The sequence below is a fragment of the Lathamus discolor genome, chromosome 5 (assembly GCF_037157495.1).
Source record: "Lathamus discolor isolate bLatDis1 chromosome 5, bLatDis1.hap1, whole genome shotgun sequence".
Classification (NCBI taxonomy): domain Eukaryota; kingdom Metazoa; phylum Chordata; class Aves; order Psittaciformes; family Psittacidae; genus Lathamus; species Lathamus discolor.
In genome coordinates, this window is record NC_088888.1 from 125,555,709 (window position 1) to 125,582,510 (window position 26,802).

The window sequence follows — 26,802 nt, forward strand, 5'->3', positions numbered from 1 at the left end:
TCCTTCCACTGCTCAGAGACCAGGATGCTGCTATTATTATTATGCTTGTTAGTGAAAATTGAGGCAAAGTGTCCATTAAGAATTTCAGCCTGTGCCTTGTCATCTGTTATTTTTCCTCCTTCACTGGTAAGTAGCAGGCCCATACTTCCATTTGCTGTACTCTTGCTTTTTGTGTACTTAGCACTTTTTCTTAGTCCTTTTACAACCTTTACTAATCAGTATCTCATTTTGTGCTTGTGCCTCTTCTGATTTTGCCCTTTTGTGTCTTCATATCCCCATCTCCTTAGCCCTGCTTTTCTTTTAGTCCATTTTCTGTGAACTCCTTTTCTCTCTCATGCCTGTCGAAAGCCCTTGGTGCAAGTACAATATATTGATCTTTCACTTGTTCATATTTTGGTTTCATCTAAAAGAGAATCTTCTGTTGTGCACCAAGCTCTTTGTTTTTCAGAAACTCCCCAAAGGTTTCAGCTGGTTTCTTCCATAGCTTTTCTGATCCTGAACCTCAATGAAAGGCTGTTTTCCTTACTTCCCTGCACAGCTGCAGGGGGTGTTGGAAAATGCTACTATTGGCTTTGTTGTGTTCTTATGGAAGGGCTGGTATCATTTGGAATATGCACAATTCAATCGGAATTGTAAGGGTTTTACAAAAACCTTGATAACAAGTTTAATTTTGACCAAAATCACAAGAGGACGTGGGACTCCCAAACCTACCCGTGGATTACTGAGCAGCTGGGCTGAGATTAGCAGGAATTACTCCACTGGCTTTCCCTGCAGCCAGCTGGATTCTGACAGAGCACACAGAAGCCCAGTTTCATCCCAGGGTAAAAAGCTTTGCACAGCTCCAAGAGGAGCCGGCCAGACCCTGCATGAGCTATTTGTATAGCAGCAAAGGTGCTTAAGGATGCAATTACAGCAGAAGTATTGCTCTGAAACCATGCACTATTTAGCTACATTAAAAAAAAGGAGGGGAGAAAGACCTAACTGTGCCACAGTTTTAGCTGGTGTCTGGGCCGGCCTGGGCTTGTTACACAAACAAAGCATTGGAAAATTCCTACCACACAACAGCAGTCACAACAAGAGTGGTTGTGTGTCCCAGTCCAACAGTATTCAGGCTACAGAAGCATTCAGAAATTCAGAGGTATGAAATAAATGATTAAAAAAAAAAAAGAGATAAATTATACAGAACAGATACTCAACAATGAAGTTATGCTGTGTTCTGCATGTTTCAGGAATGCATTACACTGCATAAATTACACCTACACCAGGCTTCCAAGTATCAGTGTCACACAACCTGACCCAGTCCACAGGGCCAAAACACTGCACTGTATTTCTCTATTAGCCTTGGTTCACAATGAGGCAGCTTGAAGAAGCTTCTTGTCTGTACCAATGTTCATGAATCCTCTCACTGCACTTTGCTTCTCCTTGAAGGAAGCTATATATAAATGCTGGCAGTCAGAAGAGTGTTTGCTTTTACAGTTTTAATGATCACAGTTTTTCTTTGATTAAAAATCATGTCACTAAGTACTTATTTCAATTAATAATATGAGGCTATTTTCACATTGTCTCATATAGTGCTGTTGGAGATACACCTGAGTAGGCTTAGGATTCACTCCGGAACAGGTAGCAAGACGCTGTAGTAACCCTGCTAAAGACTAAGTTACTCAGCTCTGCTCCTGAGTGCTCCAGGCACAGCCCAGGGCTATTCAATACACTGTTATGGGGACTCCAGCTGTAAGATCTGCCATCCTGTGCAGAATACCAGCAGAGAACGCCCAGCTGGTGCTGGGCTGGGGAGTCCATCAACTATTGCCACGAGGAGTATTGTGTGCAGTTCTGGTGTCCTCAACATAAAAAGGACATGGAACTGCTGGAACAAGTCCAGAGGAGGGCCACGAGGATGATCAGGGACTGGAGCACCTCCCGTATGAAGACAGGCTGAGGAAGTTGGGGCTGTTCAGCCTGGAGAAGAGAAGGCTGCGTGGAGACCTCATAGCAGCCTTCCAGTACCTGAAGGGGGCCCATAGGGATGCTGGGGAGGGACTCTTCATCAAGACTGTAGTGACAGGACAAGGGGTAATGGGTTAAAACTTACACAGGGGAAGTTTAGATTGGATCTAAGGAGGAAATTCTTTCCTGTGAGGGTGGTGAGGCACTGGAATGGGTTGCCAGGGAGGTTGTGAGTGCTCCATCCCTGGCAGTGTCCAAGGCCAGGTTGGATGAAGCCTTGTGTTGGATGGTTTAGTGAGAGGTGTCCCTGCCCATGGCAGGGGGGTTGAAACTGGATGATCTTGAGGTCCCTTCCAACCCTAACCATTCTATGATTCTATGATTCTATGACTCACGTGAGCAGCCCCGCACGGTGGAACACGTAAAGCTCCTGGCCAAATCTGGAAGTGCAGAATGGGACAGCCCGGACAAAACTCTGGATCAGGAGGAACTCTGGTACATGATGTGGGACAAGGATGACACAGAAGTCTTTGTCCTGAAGAAAATTGCAGACAATAAAGGCTCTTAGTGACCTCAGTAGAAGCTTTACACAAAAGCTTATTTTGAGGGGACAGAAAAAAACCACACTGAATGCAGTGCTTACAACACACGTACACTCCAAGCATTGCTTTCCCTAGCTGGCTTGATGTCTGGGCAGCACAAAGGAGCAAAGGAGCAGATGAGCTCAACACTAGCTGGCTCACAGAAACAGGTCCTTTAGCTCCCATAGTAAAAACTTATTCATTAAAATCCTGATATTCCCTAATGATCCTTTTTATGCACAGCTCCCCCAGCTTTCTTCCTCAACAGAATAAGCACAGACTGACTTTGCACTCTATGCACAGTAGACTTGATGAATGCAAGTTTGTATATGTGCAGTAATGTCCAGCTTGTCCCAGGTTTGGTACTGCTGGTGTGCACCACAGGGTGCATCTGCATGCAAGCACATTGGAATGGCAGTCACTGTAATTGCTCAGAGACCTGTGCTGTAAGGGTTGCAGAGGTGCAAATGAATGCAGGAAACTCCATGGCATCACAGATTGGTTTGGGTTGAATGGACCTTAAACCTCCTCCAGCTCCAACCCCTGCCATGGGCAGGGACCCCTTCCACTGGAGCAGCTTGCTCCAAGCCCCTGTGTCCAACCTGGCCTTGAGCACTGCCAGGGATGGGGCAGCCACAGCTTCTCCGGGCACCCTGTGCCAGCACCTCAGCACCCTCACAGGGAAGAGCTTCTGCCTAAGAGCTCAGCTCAGTCTCCCCTCAGGCAGGTTCAAGCCATTCCCCTTGGCCTGTCCCTACTCAGATGAAAGTCAGCTTCACGGCACGCTAACTTTATCCATTCAACTGCTCAAGCACTCCTTTCACCAGAGTCTCTCCCATCCCTTTTTATTGAATCCATGTTATGAGATAATCTCCCTGCACACAGGGATGCTGGAGAACTCTGCCCATTCAGAAAGACACTTCATGCACGTGACGCATGCTGAGGGACTCCCAAGCAGCACAGATCTGGAAGATGTTTAATCAGTTGACTCTGGCTGATTATTCTGTGGCATTTTTTCCAATGGAAAGCTGTTTGAATTTCAGTCCTTTTCTTCTCTTTAAGCACACTGTGATTAAGTTTTCTCACTACACCTGGTGATTCCATCATGACATTTAGTCTCAAGGAGTGGCAGGTGCACTGCTGAATGGATAAATCAGAGATCTGGAATGCTCCTGTGCTCACAGTCTCTGGGAGCTTTCTTTGGTGGGAAGCAGCAGTTTTGAACATGCTGATCTCTAGGGCAAAGTCTGTACCTCTGGTCACTGGGACCTGGCTTTAAGGAATGTTACCATGCAGTAATTGCAGTGTGGCTTCACAACACACTGTAGTGTGCATTAAGAATGCCTCATAGAGTGGACTCTGTTACCTCAGCTAAAGATGGAGCACACAGGGCATAGTGTTGAATAGTTGTGGCATTGTAAATTCACATCCTTATTTGCCACACATCAGCCTTGCCCTAAAAATAAGCCTTCAGTGCCACTGTTTAGGCTACAGGTAAATACCATCTATTTCCTTAATACCGCTATTCTCTAGGCTTTAACTTCATCTTCTCTTATGTATTTCCTCCAGTTTTGTTTTTAATTTAGGTACAGTCTGGATGTATGTATCATTTTAAAGGAATTTGAGCAGTTCATGTCATCTACCTGGACTTTTGCAAAGCATTTGACACTGTCCCACACAACATCCTTGTCTCTAAATTGGAGAGACATCAATTTGATGGATGGACCACTCGGTGGATAAAGAACTGGCTGGATGGCCGCACACAAAGAGTTGTGGTCAATGGCTCGATGTCCGGCTGGAGACCGGGGACGAGTGGTGTCCCTCAGGGATTGTTGTTGGGACCGGTCTTGTTCAACATCTTCATCGCTGACATGGACAGTGGGATTGAGTGCACCCTCAGCAAGTTTGCCGATGGCACCAAGCTGTGTGGTCCGGTTGATATGCTGGAGGGAAGGGATGCCATCCAGAGGGACCTTGACACGCTTGTGAGGTGGGCTGATGCCAACCTTATAAAGTTCAACCATGACAAGTGCAAGGTCCTACACCTGGGTCGGAGCAATCCCAGGCACAGCTACAGACTGGGCAAAGAAGAGATTGAGAGCGGCCCTGCAGAGAAGGACTTGGGGGTGCTGGTCGATGAGAAAATGAACCTGAGCTGGCTGCAGTGTGCGCTCGCAGCCCAGAAACCAACCGTATCCTGGGCTGCATCAAAAGGAGCGTGACCAGCAGGGCGAAGGAGGTGATCCTGCCCCTCTGCTCTGCTCTTGTGAGACCTCACCTGGAGCATTGTGTGCAGTTCTGGTGTCCTCAACATAAAAAGGACATGGAACTGCTGGAACAAGTCCAGAGGAGGCCACAAGGATGATCAGGGACTGGAGCACCTCCCGTATGAAGACAGGCTGAGGAAGTTGGGGCTGTTCAGCCTGGAGAAGAGAAGGCTGCGTGGAGACGTCATAGCAGCCTTCCAGTACCTGAAGGGGGCCCATAGGGATGCTGGGGAGGGACTCTTCATCAAGACTGTAGTGACAGGACAAGGGGTAACGGGTTAAAACTGAAACAGGGGAAGTTTAGATTGGATATAAGGAGGGAGTTCTTTCCTGTGAGGGTGGTGAGGCACTGGAATGGGTTGCCCAGGGAGGCTGTGAGTTCTCCATCCCTGGCAGCGTTCAAGGCCAGGTTGGACGAAGCCTTGGGTGGGATGGTTTAGTGTGAGGTGTCCCTGGCCCATGGCAGGGGGGTTGGAACTAGATGATCTTGAGGTCCTTTCCAGCCCTGACTATTCTATGATTCTATGATTCTGTATCTGCATCTCAGAAAAGCCCCTGTGGAACAGAAACTAAGGACTGATGATCGCAACATAGAAAGTCCAAAGCAGCCATGGAGGGAAGTTGAACTCCTCAGGGTAACTCAGCCCAAGGTAACTCGGCTATGGCATGCTCCTGTCACGTCAGTCTTCCTCAGGCATCATATCCAAACACTCTGGCTGACAACTGCACTGCTGTCACACCACGCATTCACATGCACACAAACTTGAATTATACTTACTGGGAAAAGCTTGAAAACATACTGCAGGAAATCCAGTGATCTGCAAGCAAGGGAAAACACTGTTACATGCAGCACACATCAGCCAGAGCCTGTACATGTTGGCATTTACATTCCTGTAAGTGCAAGGCACAGTTATTCCCAGTGATCAGTCCACTTGTTCCTAACTGATCTGCTGCAGATGTTGCACACTGTCTGCAGCTGACTTTCAGGGCTTAAAGCATCACTAGTAACAAGAATAAACCTGAATATCTGAACTAATCTCACAGCATTGGGATCTTCACTGAAAGGCAAAAAGAAAAAGACTCATATTGTTGACTCCAAAGTTTTCCAGAGGTCATTCATGGGCTGTCAGAGCAGCGTTAGCAGACAGCGTTAACTGAGGTTGCAAACAGTTGTTGCTATGGCCCACAATATTCTTAGGCACTACCAAGAGTTCTGTCTTTACTCACTTGGTAAATGTCTCCAATGTGCTTGATGAGACTAACAGGAATGTCAATACTTTGAATTGGTTTTTAAGACTTCTTTCAACTTCTCACCTACTGGTTCAGAGTAATTATACCCTCTTTTCCACGGTGACAGTGAAATGTGATATTTGAGTTTAAAAAGACATGAGAAATCTAACAAATTCTTTGTGTCTCTCCTATGAGTAAGCTATACACCCAAATACAAATGATGCTGAAGCATTATAAAATATTTTTCACTGTACAAGGTCAAAGAAACTGAATATAGGTACACTACCTAAAACTATTCATAAACCTCCTCCTTCCTCCAGCCCAGTAGTTAAGTTCCCTTTAATTACTTCACCAATAATATTAATGAATGAAAAGAGAAATAATTTCTAATAAAAATATTTATGTTTGAAATAAACCTTTCAACAAAAGCTGTAAGCACAGATCTGGATTGGGGCATTATACAGTCACCTATATAGTCCATAATTACAGCTAGAGAATAGCTAAATGGGGGAATGGGAAATGACATTGCAATGGAGTTTTCTGCTCTCTCATATCCAGCACCTCCTTGGCAGCAGGGAACACAAGAATGGAGGTAGAAGATTTTTCAGGGGGCTTAAAAAGGTATCAAATGTCTGCAGAAGAACCAGCAGGTTGGTTCCTCCACAGTTCACTTCCAATGGACTAACAAGCCACAGAGGTTTAAGATTTAAGCCACTCTAGATTTAAGAGGTGGAAACATTTAGCAACCTGACTGGGTAACACAAATTCCCCAGCGGTAAGCTCCCCTCAAGGACTAAGATGTGATCATGCCTGCATTTCTATTTCTGGATCCATGCAGGTCAGCAGTAACTCCTGCAGTACACAGCTAGGATTGCCTCACACCACCCTTTCGACATCCTCACTTCCCTGAGGTTTCTTTTGCAAACAGGTGGATCAAGCAAACACAAGCAAAATACTTGAAAACACCTAGATCTACAGATTCCTCAGCTCTTGAGGAGAGGATCTTGCATGAGTTAATCTGAGAAGTCTTCAGGAAGGAATGCTGTGTTCTCCACAGATACCCATCTTGGAATCCCAACTGCTCTGGAGATGTCTTCAGGGGAAAAAAGAATGGAGCTGCAGTGCTGAATGATAAACAGAGTGAAGAGAGCTTGAACAGAAACAACAGTGGTGCAGACGAAGGACAGAATGTGAGAAGGGAGCAAAAAAGTGAGATATCCATATCCTAAGCAGGATGCTGTGAGCAGAGAACTCTAGCCTACAGGAGAATATTTCCCAACATAGGTATGGACCACTGCTGTGAATTGCTGGTTCAGGGTAATGGAGTCATTCCACAGCAAGTCCCTTCCCTCAGCAGTATTTTAAAATTATTTTATTCTGGAACAGTTATATTACTTGAATTTTATTTTAGACCAGATTGTCCATAAATCCAGTGTTCTGGAATGGACTCTCTGCAGTGCCATGGTTCTGTCGTATGTTACACGCATCAGTGTATCTAAGTACACCACAGACTTCTGGCACTGCACTTCTCTCTCCTCCTAATGAATCCAACCAGCATTACTTGGGAAATATGTACCAAGACTATGTGTTTGCTTTGCTTTTGTAACTTAGGGTACCTGTAGTTGAAGCAGATTCAGTGTTTAATCCCTTTGGGTAGGACTCCTCCTTAGTCAAGAAACAGCTTAATAAACAGAATTCATTTTCAAGGAGTTCTGATTTGTCTTCTTAATGAATTTTATTCCTAAATCTCCTTTAAAGCAGATGAGTTGAGAAGTTGGCAGTCACCAGTGACTGCTACCACAAGCACAGAGATGTTTCTGCAAATGGTACTGCAGTTGTTAGACTCATCGTCTCATCAGTCCTTGCTACTGATACCCTGGATCTCCAGAAATCACATCTGTTCAAGAGTGTGGAAGACCTGGGGTGTGCTCAGCCTCTTTCTGTCTCCTTTTTGTAAGTACCTACATGGTTTATCTTTCTTTCTAGGCTCTACAAACAAGAGTAGGGCTCACTTGTAAGCAGAAAGGGCCAGTGCTCCTGGAGAGGCTTTTGCTGATGTGGTTGAGCATGGGCTCATTCTGAAGGGGCGCAGAGAAATTTGGCAACAAAATATCTTACCCACATGTATAGATCTGTTCTACTCCACCAGGATCTCAGAGACCAAAGTCAGCAGCAACCATTTGAAGACAAAAAGCCTTTGTCTCCCCCGTGCAGCAGTGGATTCCAGGAAACTGAATCAATTTTCTCAGTGATGGGAGACTGAGTCTTTAGAAAGGACAACATTTAACTGCAGAGTTCAGAACAGCTTTGCTGCCCCATGGAACAAGATGAGCAGTACGGCAACACCCAGCTCCTTCTGCAGTTAGGCAGCTTTGGCATCAAGATTTCTTCAGAGGTAGAAGTGGCCTTCTTCCAAAATTTCAACTAGCATTTTCCCAACAGAAATGAGTTCTGAACTTCCCGTCCCCACAGATGTCCCACCACAGGGGGGAAGTTGCAGCCAGAGCTTGAGAATTTCACTAAGTTATTAGTGAAAGTAAGAGAAATGGAAAAAAGAACCGGTATTAAACTGGGAAGCAGGAACTCTTCACGCAAGCTTACCTGGTTTCATACTTCTCATCGATACAAAACAGGCGGATACAGAAAGCATTGGAAGCTCCTCTGTACACAGGGCGAAAAGCACCTTTTTCTTCAGCCTCAAGGAGTGTTGCTGAGCCTTTGAAATCCTTGACATCACCTGGGAGCAGCTCAGCATGGGGGACGGTAATGGCTCCACTGCTCTGCAGTAACAACACACAAGTGGTCATGTACAAGAGTTCATTTTGAATTAACAGCTCCTGCATTATACCTCCGTAACAGCATTCCAAGCACATGCACAGGGATGCACTTTCTCCTTGTCACATTTTGACAAACACAGAAGTTCAAGGAGGTATATTTCATGGGATATCTGTTTCTCAAACACTAGATAAAAATGGCCTTTAAAAATATATACATTCTTGCTGAAGAGCAACAGATTCACAAACTGTTACCACAATGGTCCTTCTGTAAGGCAAGAAAATATTTATCTTTCAGAAATGTTCCTATATAAAACAGGTGTGTATTGAAAATAGATGAAAGCTGAAAACATGTTATGCTAAAGAAAATGGGATCAATGCACAGAATACTGTGGAGATGGAAATGAACAATGGAAAGAAAACCAGAGGAGTTTTGATACATACTGATGCAACCATTCAGAATCTATCAGGGTAAATTCTCTGCTAGTTTCTGCTGCTCCACTGCATTTCATAGTAACGGTCTTTCATCAAGTTGAGCTTCACTCAACAGAAGAGGCACAGGGAGAACATGCGCCCTTTAACTTCTGCAGCGCACAGGAAAACTGGAGCCGTGTTGCTGCTTTTCAGCTCTGCCAGCTTCCCATCAACAGCAGAGTTTCAGCTCCCAACACAGTCAGTCAAACCCTCAGGCCTTGCACTGGCCCCCACCCTGCCTCTTCCAGGAAAGCTCTAGCCCACCTGTGAGGAGCACACTCAGAGCTGTGCTTCCACATGCCTTCACTCGGCAGCAGACCTGCACAAACAGGCCCCTATCCTCTTCCTCCTGTCACTGCCACCCCTGTGCTGGCTCGTCCCATGGAAGTGGATGGGAAAACCACCCCCGTCCATCCTGATCCCACGTAACAGCGGATTGAAGAGTGAGTCCACGCACAGGACAGTGCAGAGTGGCAATAACAAGCATTGCCTGTCCTGGCAGCCTCCACCTTAGCCTCACGTTAGCTTTGAAAGTCATTGGCACTGCTGTGTGCAGAGGTATTACCTGCACAGCTGCATCCTCACCAGGAACATGTTCCAAGTTTGGAGATGAAACAGACTGTGTCTCTTGACTTGTTTGGTTGCTTTTATCTTCACCTGAGTAATGAAAATGAATAAATGCATCAGGCTTAAAAACACAAGCTGAACCCTCAGGATCACAGCATTGAGGAGAGTGTGCCAGGCTGCCTCTGTTGGAAGGTTTATTTCATTTGTTTGTAACAAGCACAGTTAAAATAGACCCTCCCACAGTTACTTGGCTAGAATTTCATTAGACTTTTTATTTCAAGGCAAAAGAATCAGAGAATTGGTTGCAGAAGAATTGAACAAGACAGAGTTTTGAAGCAATTCCTAACTTTTGTATTATATGTAATAAATTTTTACCCTATCTGAAGAGACAAGTCTGAGTGATTACTGTATTGACTGGTATCTTAAGCCCTGGAGCTGTTCTAACTTGTTTTCTGATGATCACAAGGGCAAGCCAAGGGCTCTTGATTCTCAGATTAGCTCTCCTAAACCAACCCGAATTCAGAATAAATCCTAGTCAGGCCAGAACCCTTGCTTACTGGTGCAAGCAGGGACAAGAATCAGATATTTAAAGTCCCTTCTCAGTTGCTAAACCTAACTAGCTCTCTAAACTCTGTTTTATTTCTTATATAAGGTGGTTGCTCAGTTTGTCTTTTCCCTTCTCTCCCGCTAAGAATTTCTCTCCTCTGCCGCTTTGCTCAGATGTTGGAGTAACTGCTCCAAAGCATTCTGTCAACCACTGCAAGCTGGGGTGTGTGCAGGACTACTCACTCATAACAACAGACACTTGTTGAGCCATACCAGGAACACTTCAGTAGCAGTGAGCACAGGCTTTGACATCAGCAGCATGAAAAAGAATAAAAGACCTCCATGGAAAGGAACAAGCACTTGACAAAGTAACAGAAACCAGGTTTAAAATTGCATCGCAGGTCATCCTGCCACCTTCAGTCACATTCCAGTAGCATTCCAGTTTAGTTCATTCTAACCTGAGCAATACTATTTTTGTGGTCAAACAGGCCACTAAGGTCACATGTGAAGTACACGTGAATCCTACATGTGGAGTACACATGAATCCTACATATGAAATACACATGAATCCTACATGTTACTCTAAGTGGCCACTCAAATTACTAAAGCCAAATGTCAGCTCCTGTGTTTTTAGCCCTGAACGTACCTTTACTACTTGTGCCATTCCTGGTTCTGTCCCCTCCCCAGCTGCACAGACCAGCTCACAGCTTGGGTTATTTAACAAGGAAGCCCGAATGTGAGATTTAACTCATGAGCTCTGGAGGTGTGGGTACCACTGCTGCAGCAAACACATCAGGCTGGGACATGACATGTGAGAGCTCCAGTGACACAAGGAAGTCAAAATTTCTGAGCCCCAGGAGGAACAAAAAGCCTTCAGAAGGCCCAACACAACAGAATCCTTCACTCTTCTCTGAACTTTACCTTCGGAAACCCATCTAATTGCATTCACCAACTTGAGCATTTCTTCATACAGTAATGAGCTTAAAAAAAATACCTTCAAGGTTTAAAATACTTCAGCCAAAAGTATTCTGAAAAATGTGTTATCTGAAAATCTGTTCCTCTGTTAGCAGAGAAGAATGCAGAGGCAATGTGCAGGGCAAGAAGGAACACAGGGCTTGAAACTGTGGTTTCTCAGGGGTATCACAGATGTGAGGCTTCACAGGAATGATGAGATGTGGTGTGGACTAATCCAGCCCCGTTTCCCATCACAAACAGCCCTGGAGGTGTCACAGGGCTCTGCTTGTGTGTAAGTATTGAGATGTTGTTCCTGACTTTACACTGAAACGAAATCCCTCAATGGCTCCAGCATCCACCACTGGCAAACGCAGCTGCAGCACTGCTTGCACGGATGTGCACACAAGTGCTGGGATGGACACAAATATTGTTGCACTAAATGAAGTAAGGAATGTGAACAAAGGGAAAATGGAACTAATCCTGTGATTGCTGGGTTGTTAGCAGAGGTAACAGGCAGCAGGAGCAAGAAGCCAGTTCACCATGAAGCCTGATGAAAAGCCCTTGAATCATTCTCACTGCATCATAATGTTTTGTAGCTACTAATTCGTGACACCATATAGAGTAACAACCAAATGACTGTAATTACCCCGAGGCTTAAGTGGCATATCAGTACTGGGTTAAAAACAGATTCCTGTATGCGCCTGCATTACTATTCACTATTACATTCTGAAGGGAAAAATATCACCAACCTGTGATCTCTACTTACCAGGCTCAAGAGCTTGGGAAAATGGAGGGGGGGGGGGGGGTTATTTATGTGTGAACATCCAATGACCCTACCCAGGAATGCAGCCTGCACTTTGAATTCATGACAGGAAGTCCCTAGCACTACTGATCCAAGGAGTCCCCTGAACTGCCCCCAGGTTTCCAGCGCAGCCGCTGCAGGAGCGGTGCCATCGCTGAAACACCATTCAGTCGTTCATGGAGTGCTTGTGTTATGCACTGTAAGCAAATACCAACTACGTGTGACTGACTCTACAATACATTCCAAGGACTTAGCTTCACCCTTACACTGAGAAGGCTCCACAATGCACTCCTGGGAAGCAACTCTCATATGGACTCTGCAGTTACCAAAAAAACCCCCGAATAAAAAACTCCCCAAGAGCCCCCAAACGTACCAACAAACACCTCAACAAAAAAACCCCAACCCCAAAACCCCAACAAACCACCCCCCCAGACAAGACAATGCTCTTTCCAAATTACATATTTTAATAAAACCAACAGCAGAAGGAAGGGAACTGTGCTTATGACTTGGTTGGGGCCTCTTTTGCTGTAAACTTCTTTATTAAAAGAGTGGGATTTTTTATTTCCAAAAAGGAAAATAGGAATAAAAAAGGGGAAAAAAGAAAAAAAATCAACATTCCTGTTTCTCCTGGAAATTGTCATGCATGAATACTGAAATAAATGGCATTACCTCTCATGAATAATGAAACCCAAATCATCCTACAGGAAAGGGCTTTTCATTCAAACTGCTCAAAAATAGTGATTTTTTTTATTATAGCTATTAGTCAAACGTGTTCCAAGCAGTACAAGGAAAAGCTGTTTATCAAACATCTACCATATGAGACCCATACTTCCAACAGGCCATAACAAACTTCTGGAACTGCTCAAGCTAATGCCTTACTGAAGGGGTACCAGAAACCTGAGCAGTAACAGTCTACATTTGATTTTTTTTTCCCTCTTTCCTTTCTCTGAGATTCAACTACCGCAGCCCTCAGTTTCACCTCTGTCCTTTGGGCCACACTGGGCAGGCATAAACAACAACTTCCAATGTTTTAGGACAACAAATGCTTCCTGAGGTGTTGTAATCGTTCCTTTATTCTAAAATGTGCAAAGCTACAACAATAATTATTATTCAGTGATAAGAGAATTAATATTCCTGAGCTGCACACCCATGAGCTAACCCTGATTTTACTATTACATTTTTAGTGGCTCTTTCTCTCTAGGAACAGTGTCAGAGCCAGGCTCTTGGCTTATGCCACTCAAGTTCCTTCTCAGGTGTCTGAGACCATCAGTGATTTGTACTCAAGCTACCTGAAAAAGCCTACAAGTAATTCTCTTTCTCCAGAGCTGCTCCTGCCATTATGAACAGAGGGATAATCCTAGTTTTAAAAATCTTGCCTGAAGGAGACACACAGGATTGCAAACGAGTACCAACTGTCAAAACTAACCTAGTATTTCACTGGAGAGGTAGAAGACGGATGAACACACACGCTGTGAGCCATGCTGCTTTAGGGACACCAGAACCTGATCAGAACAGTTGTTCATGCTACGTTTTCACATTTTGAACAACTCTCTTAGATTTCCTAAATGTAAAGCCCTGTGTAAGAGCCGTGGTGTTAAAAACTTTAACCACCCACTCATTAAAAAGCTCATCAGCACAGAATTGGCCACAAAATATGGGCCTGCAGCTTGCAACCCCAGGACAAGGAAAGCACTCAGAAGTGTCTGAGAGTGTTCCCTGAACCAGTAACAGTCACAGAGTGGTTGTGGTTGAGGGGACCACTGGAGGTCATCTTGTCCAAACCCTCTGCTCCAGCAGGGTCACCTAGATCTGGCTGTGCAGGACCTCGTTCCTACTTTTCAGACCAGGCTATGGTGACTGATGTTTCTTCCTCCCTCAGGCTCATTTATGTCTCCATACATCTGTCACCTATTTTGCAATGACACTGCTCCAGCTCCAGCAGCACAGGACCATACGGGAGGAGACAGTGGGTCCCTTCACCTCGGTGTGCAAGCTGCTTCTTTGTGGGGGAGGGAAGCCCACAGGAGCAGCTGTAGGACTTTATTCTTTCCCTTTCCTGTTCCATGGCTGTCAGCTCTCAGGTGCCAGCTGGTGACTGCTCTGGTGCTCCCTCGCTGCCTGTTTTGCCTTCTGCTTTGTGTTCAGACAGGCAGATACCTACAGCCTAACATGGGGTTTTAATTCTATTACTGATAATTAGTAGACAGCAAAACGTTGCCCTTTGCACAAGAAGCCCTTTGACACTGAAACATAAAGATGACAACTGTAAATCATGTACATGACCCTTCCGCTCTGCAAAGATGTAACATATTCATGTTACTGGTTTCTATGCTTTGCAGTAAGGTGGCTTGTAGATATGTTGTTGTATCATGCCCAATATAAAAATAGATTAAAGAGACAGTCCCTGATCTCCAAAATCTTGTCATCTAGAAGACTGAAAACAGTAAGCAAAGCGAGCAAAGCTGCACCACAAGTTAATAGGATGACACAAGACAATGGGACAACATAGTAACTACAGTTAACCAGATGCTTAGCTACAGGCATTAGAACCACATTTCAAAACTGAGTCTTCAGTTAATAGCACAACCATAGCTAACTGATAGAAAACACACCTGATGCTTCAGCTCTCCAAAACCTGACAGCCAGGTTTAGCCCATAGCTGGTACCGACCATCTCCCCACAACCAACCACCACTTCCCAGTCAGACACCAGGGCTAGCAAAATTTCCCTCCTGAATTACAACCCACCAGGTAACCATCTCCAACACAGACACGTTAACTTGTGTTTTCTTGCCAGTAAACCTTCATCCTCCTCCAACCTTTGGCAAAACCTACTTGTAAGCTAGAAACAGATGCACCTCCAATGTATCTAGCGGTTACAGATACCTTCTTGAAGGCTTGGCTCCTGTGGCACTTTGAGAATATCTTCAGGATGTGGTTTACAAAGTCCATGAAAAGGCCCCAAGTCAAAACACTCTTGCAACAAGGAAACATTCACTTGTGAACACAAGCTCATGAATCCTACTGCAGTGTCACCAGCCTGGAACACAAAAGCAATGGCACATGTGTGAAAGCTGAGCATGTGATTTGAGGTCAGGACAAAAATGTGAACAAAAAACTTTTTGAAACATAAAAGTTACTGGTTGTGCACAAAGGAACTACTTCAGCAAAAGTTAAACATTCATGGTTTTCCCCTGTAATGTCTGTATTAGGATCTCTATATTAGATGCTACAATTGTCTTGCTAGCTATGACCTGCAAGAGCATTAGGATTATATGTAGGGACTGAGTAATGACCTATTGTTTCAATAAAGCATTTGTTACAGTATATAAAAACCATATACTTTCAGCTACATACCTCCAAAAAGGTATAATTTATATTTAACTTGAAGTGCAGGTGAAGTAAAACCAGGCTTTAGCTACCTATAACAGCCAGTTACTGCACTCGGCTTTGTAAAGAAAACTGTGCTCAAACTGAAAAGTCTATTTTATTTTCCTATGAGAATGATTAATACAAGAAAGCAATTCTCTAGTATGGAAGCAGTATCTAATGTAGTACATGGTGCGGATTATTTGTAGCAGTTATAAGCACTAAATATTTTCAAGTTCTGAAAAAAAATATCTAAGAACTAGTCCTTAAAGAACTGCAACAGACTTGCAGGTACCATGGTGACGAGCCCCTGCCATGGGAAAGGCCATGTCACTCTGCATGTTTGGTACTGAACATATCTGAGGTCTTCAGCAGGAAATGCACTCTGAAAATGAGAACTGTTGAGCTGCAGGGCTTTGGCTTTCGGCAGAGATGAGTCCAGAAGTAGGAAGCTCTTCAGTTGTCAGTGCTGTGTGCAACTTTTTGGTGAAACACACATAATCAGGTTTTTTCCTCTTACTACACATGCTGCAGGCCCCCTTTATACACAGAATGAAACCGCAGTGGCTGGGTTTGGAGAGCTGTTTTATCAGGCTGTCAGCACTGCCATCAAAATAAAAAACACAAACTTTCATTTTCCCCTCAAACAACAAGTGACTGTTCGTTTGCTTGTTTGCGTAACTGAACAAAAGCTGGGGCGCTGCAGTTGTCTGGCTGCTGTGTAATTTTAGGCCCAAGGCTCAGCGGAGGCTGATTAACCAATCCATCTACCATATGTGCAAAAAGAGGCTGCCAGCTTCATTCTCTGCAGGGAAAATTGGCAACTATCTTGGTTCGCATGGAGGTGTCTTCCCAATCTGCAGCAGCAGTGACAAGCGTAAGCCATGAGGGCCTGGAACACCTTTTCCTCCTATCATATTGAGCTATAAATGTACAATTGAAATGTATTATTTATAAAGATAGCCATTTGTAATGTGCTATTACACTAATGCTTTATTGTTTCCCATTTGGCTTCCAATGGCAGTGATTACACGTTACGGTTTATAAAATCATTTGCTATAGAAAGCAGACTTGTGGAATTAAGCAGGTTATGTTGCCCATCAGCTCACAACACCATGCACAATTACTAACACAGGAAAATCTTAACAGGAATTTTCAGCAGGATAACTATTATCACCTCTTTCTCATTTAAATTAATTCCTGGGTTTCTGTCTTCAGTTCAGCAAAAAATGGGACTGCCTGAGGCCTGGAGATGGGAAAAATCTACAGCTTTTTTGACTGTGAAGGTATCACTGGCTACTAGTTTTCACATGCAATATTCATTTTCACTGGGAATGAAAACCGGTCAACTATAATGCAAATGTTTAAAATGGCAACATGGTTTCTTCAAGATGGTCCATTCCAATTACTGGAAAAGAATCCACACGATTACTGGAACTGCTGCTTCATTTGCTTTAACAGGAGATACTGCTCCTAAAGACAGACACAAAACACGTGGCAGAGGGCACTGTGTGTGTGCACATCACAAAATCTACCTTCCAAATGTGAGCTTGTTCTTTTTGTTCATTGAGCTGCAGTGTGAGCTATCACATGCGACATCACTGGTGTTAGGATTAGACAAAACCAGAGCTCATGGCAGACTGACCTCACCAACAGCAGCCTGATTGTCTTCATCCTGACTTTCTATGAGATCAGCAAGGAAATATTCACTACAGGTTTCTTTCAGGGTCTCACTCTGATGTGTCCAGAGTGCCCTGATGTCATCATGATCTTCCAGCCTACAAAAAAAGAGATTAGGTAACATCCTAAAGCTCCACCATTAACAGGTCCTGATCCTGCTGATCAACTCCATTAGCATTTGCACAGATATTACAAATACCTGATCCAAAGCCTCCACCCACAAATAACTTCACCCAGGACATGCCATCAGTGCACACAAAACCGGGAGCCTCAGCACCAGAGGAAAGACAGAACCACTTCCGGAAGCCAGCACAGCCCACCTGAGATCTAGATTGCCCAACAGGGATGCTTATCTTTCCCTAACAAAATACGAGGGCAGCCCCATTCGAAATCCCTTTGCCATCTCAGGCCAGGTGGAGCTGGGCTTTAGGCCTCATTTAAAACGATTATGTTCAGTGAGCCCAACTGTCAGTCGTTAGAGCTGGCAGAGATCTCACACAGCAGCATCAGTGCAGTTCAGAAAATCAGTTCTTCAAAAAACAAAGCAGAAACCAGCAGTAGTGCCCTCCCGGGTGGGAGCAGCAGTGCTGAGCACTGGGTAGATCACTGGTATTACAGCCAGCAGCGCGGGAGCCACCCCGCAGGAACCAGCCCTTACACATTTGTAAGGTCAAGTTAATGCTCCACCTCTGACGAAGATGCAAAGGTGAAAGTGCCACTGCGCTGTCCCTCTGCCTCCTGGAAGGCCTCCCGCACGGGTGGGAACCTGCCACTCCACCACACGGTCTGTTCTCCGTGCTGCTCCCACCATTCCCGGCGAGCCCCGGGTTTGGGGTTAGGCTCCTCAGGGTTTTTTATCTAAATAGGCAACAGGGGCTTCTTCCCATTAACCCACTTAAAAAAAGTCTTAGTTTTTCACCAGGATCAACATCAGCCCTAACAAGGAGTTTCAGTGCTTTTTACCAGTGCATGAAGGAATTCTTTAGCCTCATGTGCCATGACCATGGCATAAAGGGCAACAGAAAACACCCTCCAACACAGAGCTTTCAGTAAGATGAAAAGCACTCTTTTATTTATGTCTGAAAAATACAAGAATTAAGTGGTCCAACCAACAATTCTGCAGCTAAAAAAGTGGTGAGAAAAGCAGGGCTGTGCTGGGCTGCCCCAAGGAAAGATTTTGCTACCGGACTGTGGAGTTAAGACAATCCTTTCGTCAGGGGCCGTAAGCGGACTGCTAGTGAGCACACTCTTGGCTATCTCACACAAACACCCCGAGAAAGACGAGCCGCACAGGGCAGAGGAATTAAACGAAGAGCGAACAAAGCGCTTCATCGAGCACAGAACGCATTTGTGCTTACGGAGGGACACCGAGCGCAGCACCGCGCGGCGCCCGTCAGGTTCGGAGCCGGACAGCCGCCCTGCAGAGCGAGCCTGAGCCCGCCGCGCCCCGCAAGCGCCGCGCTCCCTCCTGCGGAGCACACCCCGGTTTGTGACGCTCTCCCCGCAGCTCTCCCGCACCGCCGCCACCGGCACTTGCCAACACCGAGGGAAGCGCTGCGGGCCCTGCGGCCGGCGCCGCGCTCCGCCGCCCGCGGGTCTCTGCTGACCCCTGGCGGCCGGGCTGGGGCGCGCGTTCCGTCCCCGGGGCAGGACAACGGGAGCCGGCGGCATTCCCGGCCCTTCTGAAGTGCTCAGCGCCCCGGGAGCTGTGACCGAAGCCCACAGCATGGCCGCAGCTTTGCGTACCCGCCAGGCCGCCCTGCGTTACCCTGCGCTGACCCCCCTGACGTGCAACAGAAGACACTCTTTATGTAGCTTTCCCTTCTTCAAAAGTGTTACCTGCGGTAGAAACATGTTTCTGAAGGTAATTAGCAGGAATTGTTATTAACCCTTCTTCCCTCGGTTTTCCTAACACTTGTGTTTTGCTCAGGCTCCTACTGCTCGAGCCCGTATCTGCTCCTACCTACTCATGCCTGTAACTTGACATCTCATTTCTGCATATACAGCAATTCAGAAAACCAAACAAAACAGATTCTCATTCCCACTCTTTACGTGTTTCCAGATTTGCAAGAAACCTTAAAGTTAACACAACTGGGCCCAAAAGATTATTTCTGGTTTTGTCAGTGTCTGAGTTTCCAAGTACTGACCGATGCTAGAGAAGCCTGAAGGATGATTTAGGAGGTTATCTGGATGCAGTTTTGCCCTGCAGAGCCGAGGGAGGAGGCCCTGAACAGCCCCGTGGCCGTGGGGCAGGATGGGCTGCAAGGGGAACACAGTACCTGGCCTCACATACAGCCTTTAAGCAGGGTGAACAAACCCTTTAGGATGTCCCAAATTACACAGAACTACTGCATCTGCCAGCAGCTTTATGTAACTTAATCCTTTCTCTGAAGGGCAATTACCAGATTCTTTCATGGGGTTTTGAAGTTAAGAAAGCCAGTAGAGATGGATATCACCACTCTGCCCACTCAAAGCTGGAGACAGCTACCAGGGGTGACAAGTTTCCAAGCCCCATACTTTTTCATTCTTTTTTCACTGTTTAAGTGAGAATTTTTATTGTAAGTATTTTATTGCTATGTTATATATGTATTATTTTATATTTCTGCTCCAAGCCCCAGGATGGACGGGGCTTGGAGCAAGCTGCTCTCGTGTAAGGTGTCCCTGCCCATGGGAGGGGGTTGGAACTGGATGATCTTTAAGGTCTCTTCTAACCCAGACTAGTCTGGGATTCTGTGACTTCCAAAAGGAAAAAAAGTACAAAACTTACAACACACCATCAATTACTTGTCTTTAGCATTAACTCAAAATTTTTAACTGAAATTAAGTTCCAAGAACAATGAAACCCTGTAAAAATATATAGTAATTCATATTCTTTATGTCTCAAATCAAAAGAGCAGTCTTCTTCTTTACAGGCAGTATCTCAAGGGAAGAGCTGCTGCAAGGTTTTCTATCATCTGAACTTCACTACTTCAACACAATTAATTAGTATAGCAAATCTGATAATGTGTTAGAAACCTCAAACCAATCAAACTAATTTAGGGGTAAAGGAATGAGACACCCTAAGTGTTGCTTGACTGGCATAGATAATATACACACACCACCTCCAAAGTGAATGCCCTGATTGCTCCAAGTCCCTTCCAGCATTCTGTTCCATAAAACACAGCATCAAAATGCAGATGGCAATTCTGCCAGCTCATGGTACGCAGAACGACTAAACTCGTGATAGTCAGGGGGGCTGCACACAAGCCCATTCATCTCCCTGTACACCAGAAACTGTAGGAATACAACTACTTTTATACTTTTCTGGTTTTGATATCCTCCAACAGTACCACAGTCTTTTAAAAAGAAAAACAAAATGCAATAGCTTTTTAATATAAAAACACTACGAAATTCCTGTACTATAAGAACAAGCACAATAAAGACATTCCACATTTGTGAGCTCTCCTGTATATGGTACAAACCCAAGAATGATGGGATCTAGATGATAAATCAGCAAGAAACTTAGATATAAAAGCTCGGTGGATTGTGTTCTGGCACAGTACAGATTTATTTCACATTATAAAAGTCAGATGGAGAATAACTTCAAATTAATGGTTAAGCAAAGCATCAGTTTACAGCATCTTCCCCTCTCCCCCCGTCATATAAGCAAGGCAAAAAGGGAACAGAGATTACCCTAATCTCCTGTCATTGACCCAGAACGTGTTGCTAGGCAGGTGGCTGGGACAACTTCCATAGATAAGTCTCTGCAGGGCTCCACTGAACGTTACTATGGATGCCAGTGAAGTACAAAGGTGAATACAGAGGAAAAGGAAAGGCACAGTGTCTACTGCAAACAGAATTTAGCTTACTCAGAGAATCTGATGATAGACAACACTGAAGTATAAATTTTATATCACCAGATACTGTGTAATTTAAGAGAGAAAAAAAAAAAAGTTTCCTGGTTATTTTTCTAACAATAATAAACAAACTAAAGTAAATAGGTTCTATTATTTGTAACAAATTACAGAAATCCCAGGCAAGATGGTATCTCCTACGTGGTCTGTTCGTATGCCCCACATTACATTTCCAGTTGTGTTAAAAATATTTCTATTGATAATATCTAATAGCCATAAAAAAAAAAAGAAAAAAAAAAGATTATGGTTCAAACTAAATAGACAAACATAATAGTTGGAAACAAGACACATGGAAAAACCTTAAATCCTTAGGATTTAATTCACCTACTGATAACTTCTCAGGATTATGGTTCATTCACTTACTGATAGATGGTAGACAACTCAAAGGAAAGACTCATAAGCAGCCTAAAAATTGTAGATCAAGTTAGCATGCAAATAATTCTGTAGCATATTGAAATATGCAGACCTATAGCAGGATGGTGTGGTCAGAGTCAGGCCTCTGTTGTTTTTCTTAGAATATTCTAAAGTCAAGTGACAGGAGATTGCAAACACTGACTGAATCTATAGGATAAAGAGCATGATCTGCAGATTTGTTTTTAGGCCTATTTGGCAAAACTAAATGTGTGTAAACCATCCCTGAGACAGGCTTCTGCCAGAATCCATCCTGAGATGTCCACATGAATTAACCCATAAGCAGACAGGCATGCATTTACCAGGCAGAGATAGGCCTAATGTGGTGTTAGTACTAGTGCTACTGCTGGTCGATACAGACCCACATGCACATCAGTATCGTATCACTGTCCCAGAGATTTGCTTGTCCCTGCTCTTCAGTTTCCACTACATGGACCAGAAATGGTATATAACCACAAAGCAACGCTTATATCAGAACAAACAAGAGCAAGTCCAGAATGGATCAAAATCAAAGAAAATCAGTACTTCGTAAACCATTACCCTACATGAACTGTTCCCACTGTGAAGAGGAAAACGAATGAACCAAAATGCATGGATACAAGCTATATTCCAGCCACACTACAGGGAAGCATCTACACATCAGTGACAGCATGTACGGTCCAGCAATGCACACAGACAAATACAAGGCCCCGTTGGGTCAGGAGCTGCATTTCACACTGGCAGCACACAAAGCTGGCACAGGCACAGGAAGCTGCCATTTGGTGCAGGCAGCAGAACTCAAATGGAAGAAATACAGCAAGAGTGGTACTAGCAAACATGCAGGCAGGCAGCACCAGCAAGGCTGCTAGAGAAACCTGCAGCTCTGCCTGGTGTACGCTGCGGGCAGCTGAGCAGAAACGAGAGAAAATTCATTCAGTCTAACTTTGAAAATAACATTTATTACTTGAATCCCAAAACAAGAGCAGGGCTGTGTTAAAGGGACATGGCGTGAGCATATCGGAGTCCTTGCTCTAAACTGCATCCATTACAACAAGGAACACAATGGAAGGAAAAAGGCGCTACCCCCTGAATTTCTTAATCTCTGTCACCAGCAGTGAGAAAGGGGTACATCGGTGCTTGCGCATAAGGAACTGCACAACAGACAAAAGGGATTACTCTCTGTGTCTGAAAGACTAGTGGAACTAGGGATTCTCAGCTCCTATTGAATCCTTTTAGATAATGGACCTTCCTATTCAGACTTTGCTCCACCGGTCAGAATATAACATGAGGCAATTAAAAAGAAGTTGGAAGATGCTCCAAGAGACCAGGGAAATATATTACTCACTAAACAGCAGTGAAGCAATTCAGCAGCAGCTTCACAGACTAAACATCACTGACAAAAAGTGTATTCTTTCTAGAGAGCAAACTAGTTTCACACAAAATACAATTGATCTTGTGATGAAGTAGTATAAAACCAGCATAATCATAGAACTACTTAATTAGGTCATCAAGGAAAATCATAGCAGTTTAGCTAAGATACTGGTGCCGTAACAACATAAAGGATTCTTCCCGTTACCCCAGACAGATCTGCTCACAAGCAGAAGAGGAAATTGCGTTACCTTGCTTTGCGGACATACAGCTGCGGGTAATGCCGATGTCTGGGGCACACAAGCAAGGTGAAGTCATTATCCACTACTGAATCTGGAGCAGTTGTCATCTTTTCAAAGACATTTTCCATGCCTGGCCCTGTGAATGACAAAACTCTGTTAGGAGCCACAGAGAAACTCCATTATGGAAGCTTCTAAATGATCAGCAAACCTGTCTGAGGAAAACAGAGATCTGAACTTAAACCCCAGATGGCATAATGCTCTTAAGTCTTTTAAGCAATGAAGCTGAAGTGACAGTAGTATAAACATGTGAAAGAATTGTTACTGGATTCATTTGCTAATTAATCCAGCATCCCAAACCTGAATAAGCTTCAAAGCAATCCAAAATTGGTAGGATCAAATCCCTACAGAAATACAAGTCTTATAACCAATCCTATATGCCACTAGGAATCTCTTTGTCAGGACTCATTACGCTGAAGGAAATCTGGCATTTGCTACTAGGGTGGGTTTGACAAAATCCTTTTTTCAGGTGCTGCTCCCTGTAGTTGACACACCACTGGGGAGGTTGTTTAGCGTGATTTGGAACTAAGATGCCTAGAAACTGGCATATGGGAGAAGGTACCAGTTCACTTCAAGGAAAGCTCCAAGCAAAAAACTCAGTCGTTAAGTAGACGTCTGGTTTATTAGTCTGAATTCAGGCCTGAAATGCCACGTCAGGTGCTGCTCTCTGATTGAGATGTGCATTCTCCCTCTTTGGACCTCTACTCTAACCTCATTTTCTTCCATGAGCACCCTTCCTGAGCCTCACCGATGTGTCCTCTTTCCATCTTGTACTCACTTGTCAAATAGGAGAAAGACCCTAGTTTCAGTCCCTCGACTCTCTTCAGCCAGATATCTTCACAAGACTTGGAGGAATTTATTTCTGAGATCTTCACTCCTGTTTGGAGTCCTGTCAGTTTCTGGTAAATTTAAAGACTGCAGGAAATGGGTAGGGTTCTGAACGGATGGACTGCTGGTGTGAACACGCAACCACAGAAAGCTCTTCCACAAGGTGTGCACTAGAGGATGCTTTAAGATTGTGTTCTCTGTATGTTTAAGGAATTGCAACTGTCCTCAGTATTTTAAAAAGCCACATAAAAGCCCACCCCCACAGTGCACATTAATGACCATGAGGTTTGAGATTGTTCTCATTATTTTAAGAATAAAATTGCATTCAATTCTCACCTAAATTCATCTCAGCTGGTATGAAGAGAAGTATATACTGCAGTTCTGGTACTGTGATAAAAGCTCTCCTGGACAAATAACAGAACTGTATTAAATCTTTCATCATTACACCCATCAAACAGATACAGCAGCTAGTCTTTTAATATGTAATTTTATCTTCAGTGTCTCTGATCTTCCTTCATGAGTCCACGTGGCTCAAAAATTAAAACATTTATGGCAAATAAGTTTATATAAAATTAATCTGGGCATTTTTTACTGTTTTTCTACCTTATTTCTCTCTTAATTTCCCAATCCTTAGATTTCAAACATCCTCCTTTTATCTCTGTTCCCCAGCGGTGAAATATTAAAGATGCCAGATCTCTGCTGGCAGATCTCAGAGTTGGCATCTGGATGAGCTGCCTTGACATGACAAAGTAGCTGTAAACAGCACCAAGAGCAGTTCACTGTTTATGTAAAGAGATTCTGTGCTGTACCAGATAACCTGAGCAATGGTTATACTGGAGAACTGAGCTAACACAGCAATACATTGTGCTGTTTGCACAGTACAGTTTGCAGCCTTACCAGATAGTCTGAAGCTAACAAACTACCAATACTTTACCTGGGAACAAGCATATTCCAGAAACATCTACAGCTTTCCAAGCCTCCTACTCAGCCCTGTGCTTTGATATTTACAAGTGGAAATTTAGGACAAAGAGAAATCAATCTGCCTTGCAACTGCAGTAGTATTTCTATGGAAAATTACAGCAAAGACACAGCTAAACCTTTGCACCGGTGGGAAGTGCACTGGGAACTAGAACAGCTTGGTTTCCAAGCCAGCAGTGCACATTTGATTACTACGGGGTTATGTTTTGTTACCTTCTGAGGCTGTTCGGAGGGAGATTTAATTTTGATTCCATGATCACATTTAGGCATTTTAAACTCACTGGTGCTCCAGACAATGGTAGGAGAATGCACATGCTTCACTACAGAAAGTTACAGATGAACTCACCTAACAATTTCTTGGGGACATTCAGCTGCATATTCTTCTTTTGCCACACACAGATGCATGAACAACGTGTTAAGAGGCTACAAAATGAGGAATGAAAATCTAAACACCATGCAGCTAATATTTATATGTCATCCCAAGCATTAATATGCACATTTATTTCACGTGTATATGATCTGCACTCAAAATGAGTAATTTCACATGTAAAGATAATGTCAAAGCATGTGTGGATGAAGCTATGTGATTAAAGGACTTTTTTTTTTATATCATGATTTGTGCTGCTGTCATTTTTTTGATTTACGCTCAGGCTTACACTTCTTGACTGCAATATACATCCATGAGATCATATTTAACAGTATCCCAGACTAACAACATTTTAATTTAACCACAGAAATAAACAACTAACTCTTAACAATGTTTAATTTAACATTTGGCTGACAAAGACACTCTCAATAGGTTTAAAAAAGAAAAACCAAACCCAAAAGCTCATGTGCTTCCCATCCTACTAAAATGCTTTTTCTTTAACAGAAGAAAAATCATAAAGTCTTAAGATTACATCATTAGATACATGTAAATAGCCAGGCAGAAACAGGGCAGACTGAAAGGCACCTTTCTGTGACATGCCTGCTGTTAACAGGGAAGCACGAGCAAATGAAACACTGTGCTGGAATGGAGGGTGCTGCTACTTGAGCTGCTGTCTCGTGCATAACCACTCATGTGCTGAGTCAACCAAGGTCTACCTGGACATGAAATATTCCTAGAAAAAAAATATTTTAAATGGAAAACCCTATTCAGAGGTATTCTGAATAGTTGAATATTCAACTAAAATGTGATGGGAGATCACCAATACATTTCACCAGCTTCAGGGCAAGTATGATTTTAACAGAGCTTGCAGTATATGGACCAGCACAAAGACAACAGGCTGCTGTAATGAATAAGCATCAGAACCCATTTCTAAAAATTGGACTTGCCCCTGTTTTTGTTTTTTTAATGCAAAAGAAAAAAGAAGAAGGAAAAAAAAAATTAAAAGGCTGCTTTGTTGCTGAGGTCCAAGAGGAGGCCCAGGAGGCAAGACTTGGCCTGGAACCCTTCCTGAAGAGCGCTGGTAACCAGGCAATGCTGGAAAGCATCCTTACTAATCAAATGCTGCCCAAGTCAAGCCCTGACTGGAACCTTCAGGCTACGTTATCATTTCTGTGCTCCACAGAAAAAAATGTCAACCAGACTTTTAAGAAATTCTATTTTCAGAAGATCTCAGTTTTGTAAAGCACATCTGCATGGATGTAACCTGCAGTTAACCAGTGATACCTCACCTAGTTATAATTCAGAATAGCGCTAGTTCTTTTGTCACTGCAGAAGCATAAAACATACTGAAACTTGTGTGTATAGAAAACAGTCTCCATTCTAGAAAAAGAAGAGCCCTGCTTCTTGTCAAGTGTTCAAGTACCTTTCACTCCTGTTTACCAGCAGCAGTTCCTAACATGCTTGAGCTCTGTTTTTGTGCTTTCTCTTT

At 43.9% G+C, this 26,802-nt stretch overlaps 1 protein-coding gene across 1 annotated transcript in view; it reads right to left on the reverse strand.

The window, feature by feature from the left end:
* The window catches only part of CFAP61 (cilia and flagella associated protein 61), a 108,062-nt gene that overhangs the window by 76,947 nt on the left and 4,313 nt on the right, over positions 1 to 26,802 (reverse strand). Inside the window, exons 4-12 of the mRNA XM_065679276.1 lie at positions 25,293 to 25,369; positions 24,305 to 24,372; positions 23,093 to 23,219; positions 17,156 to 17,288; positions 15,028 to 15,181; positions 9,839 to 9,930; positions 8,627 to 8,805; positions 5,574 to 5,613; positions 2,343 to 2,482 (exon numbers count right to left, since the gene is read on the reverse strand). Coding sequence (XP_065535348.1) covers positions 2,343 to 2,482; positions 5,574 to 5,613; positions 8,627 to 8,805; positions 9,839 to 9,930; positions 15,028 to 15,181; positions 17,156 to 17,288; positions 23,093 to 23,219; positions 24,305 to 24,372; positions 25,293 to 25,369 — 1,010 coding nt within the window. The remainder of the gene's footprint in view (positions 1 to 2,342; positions 2,483 to 5,573; positions 5,614 to 8,626; positions 8,806 to 9,838; positions 9,931 to 15,027; positions 15,182 to 17,155; positions 17,289 to 23,092; positions 23,220 to 24,304; positions 24,373 to 25,292; positions 25,370 to 26,802) is intronic.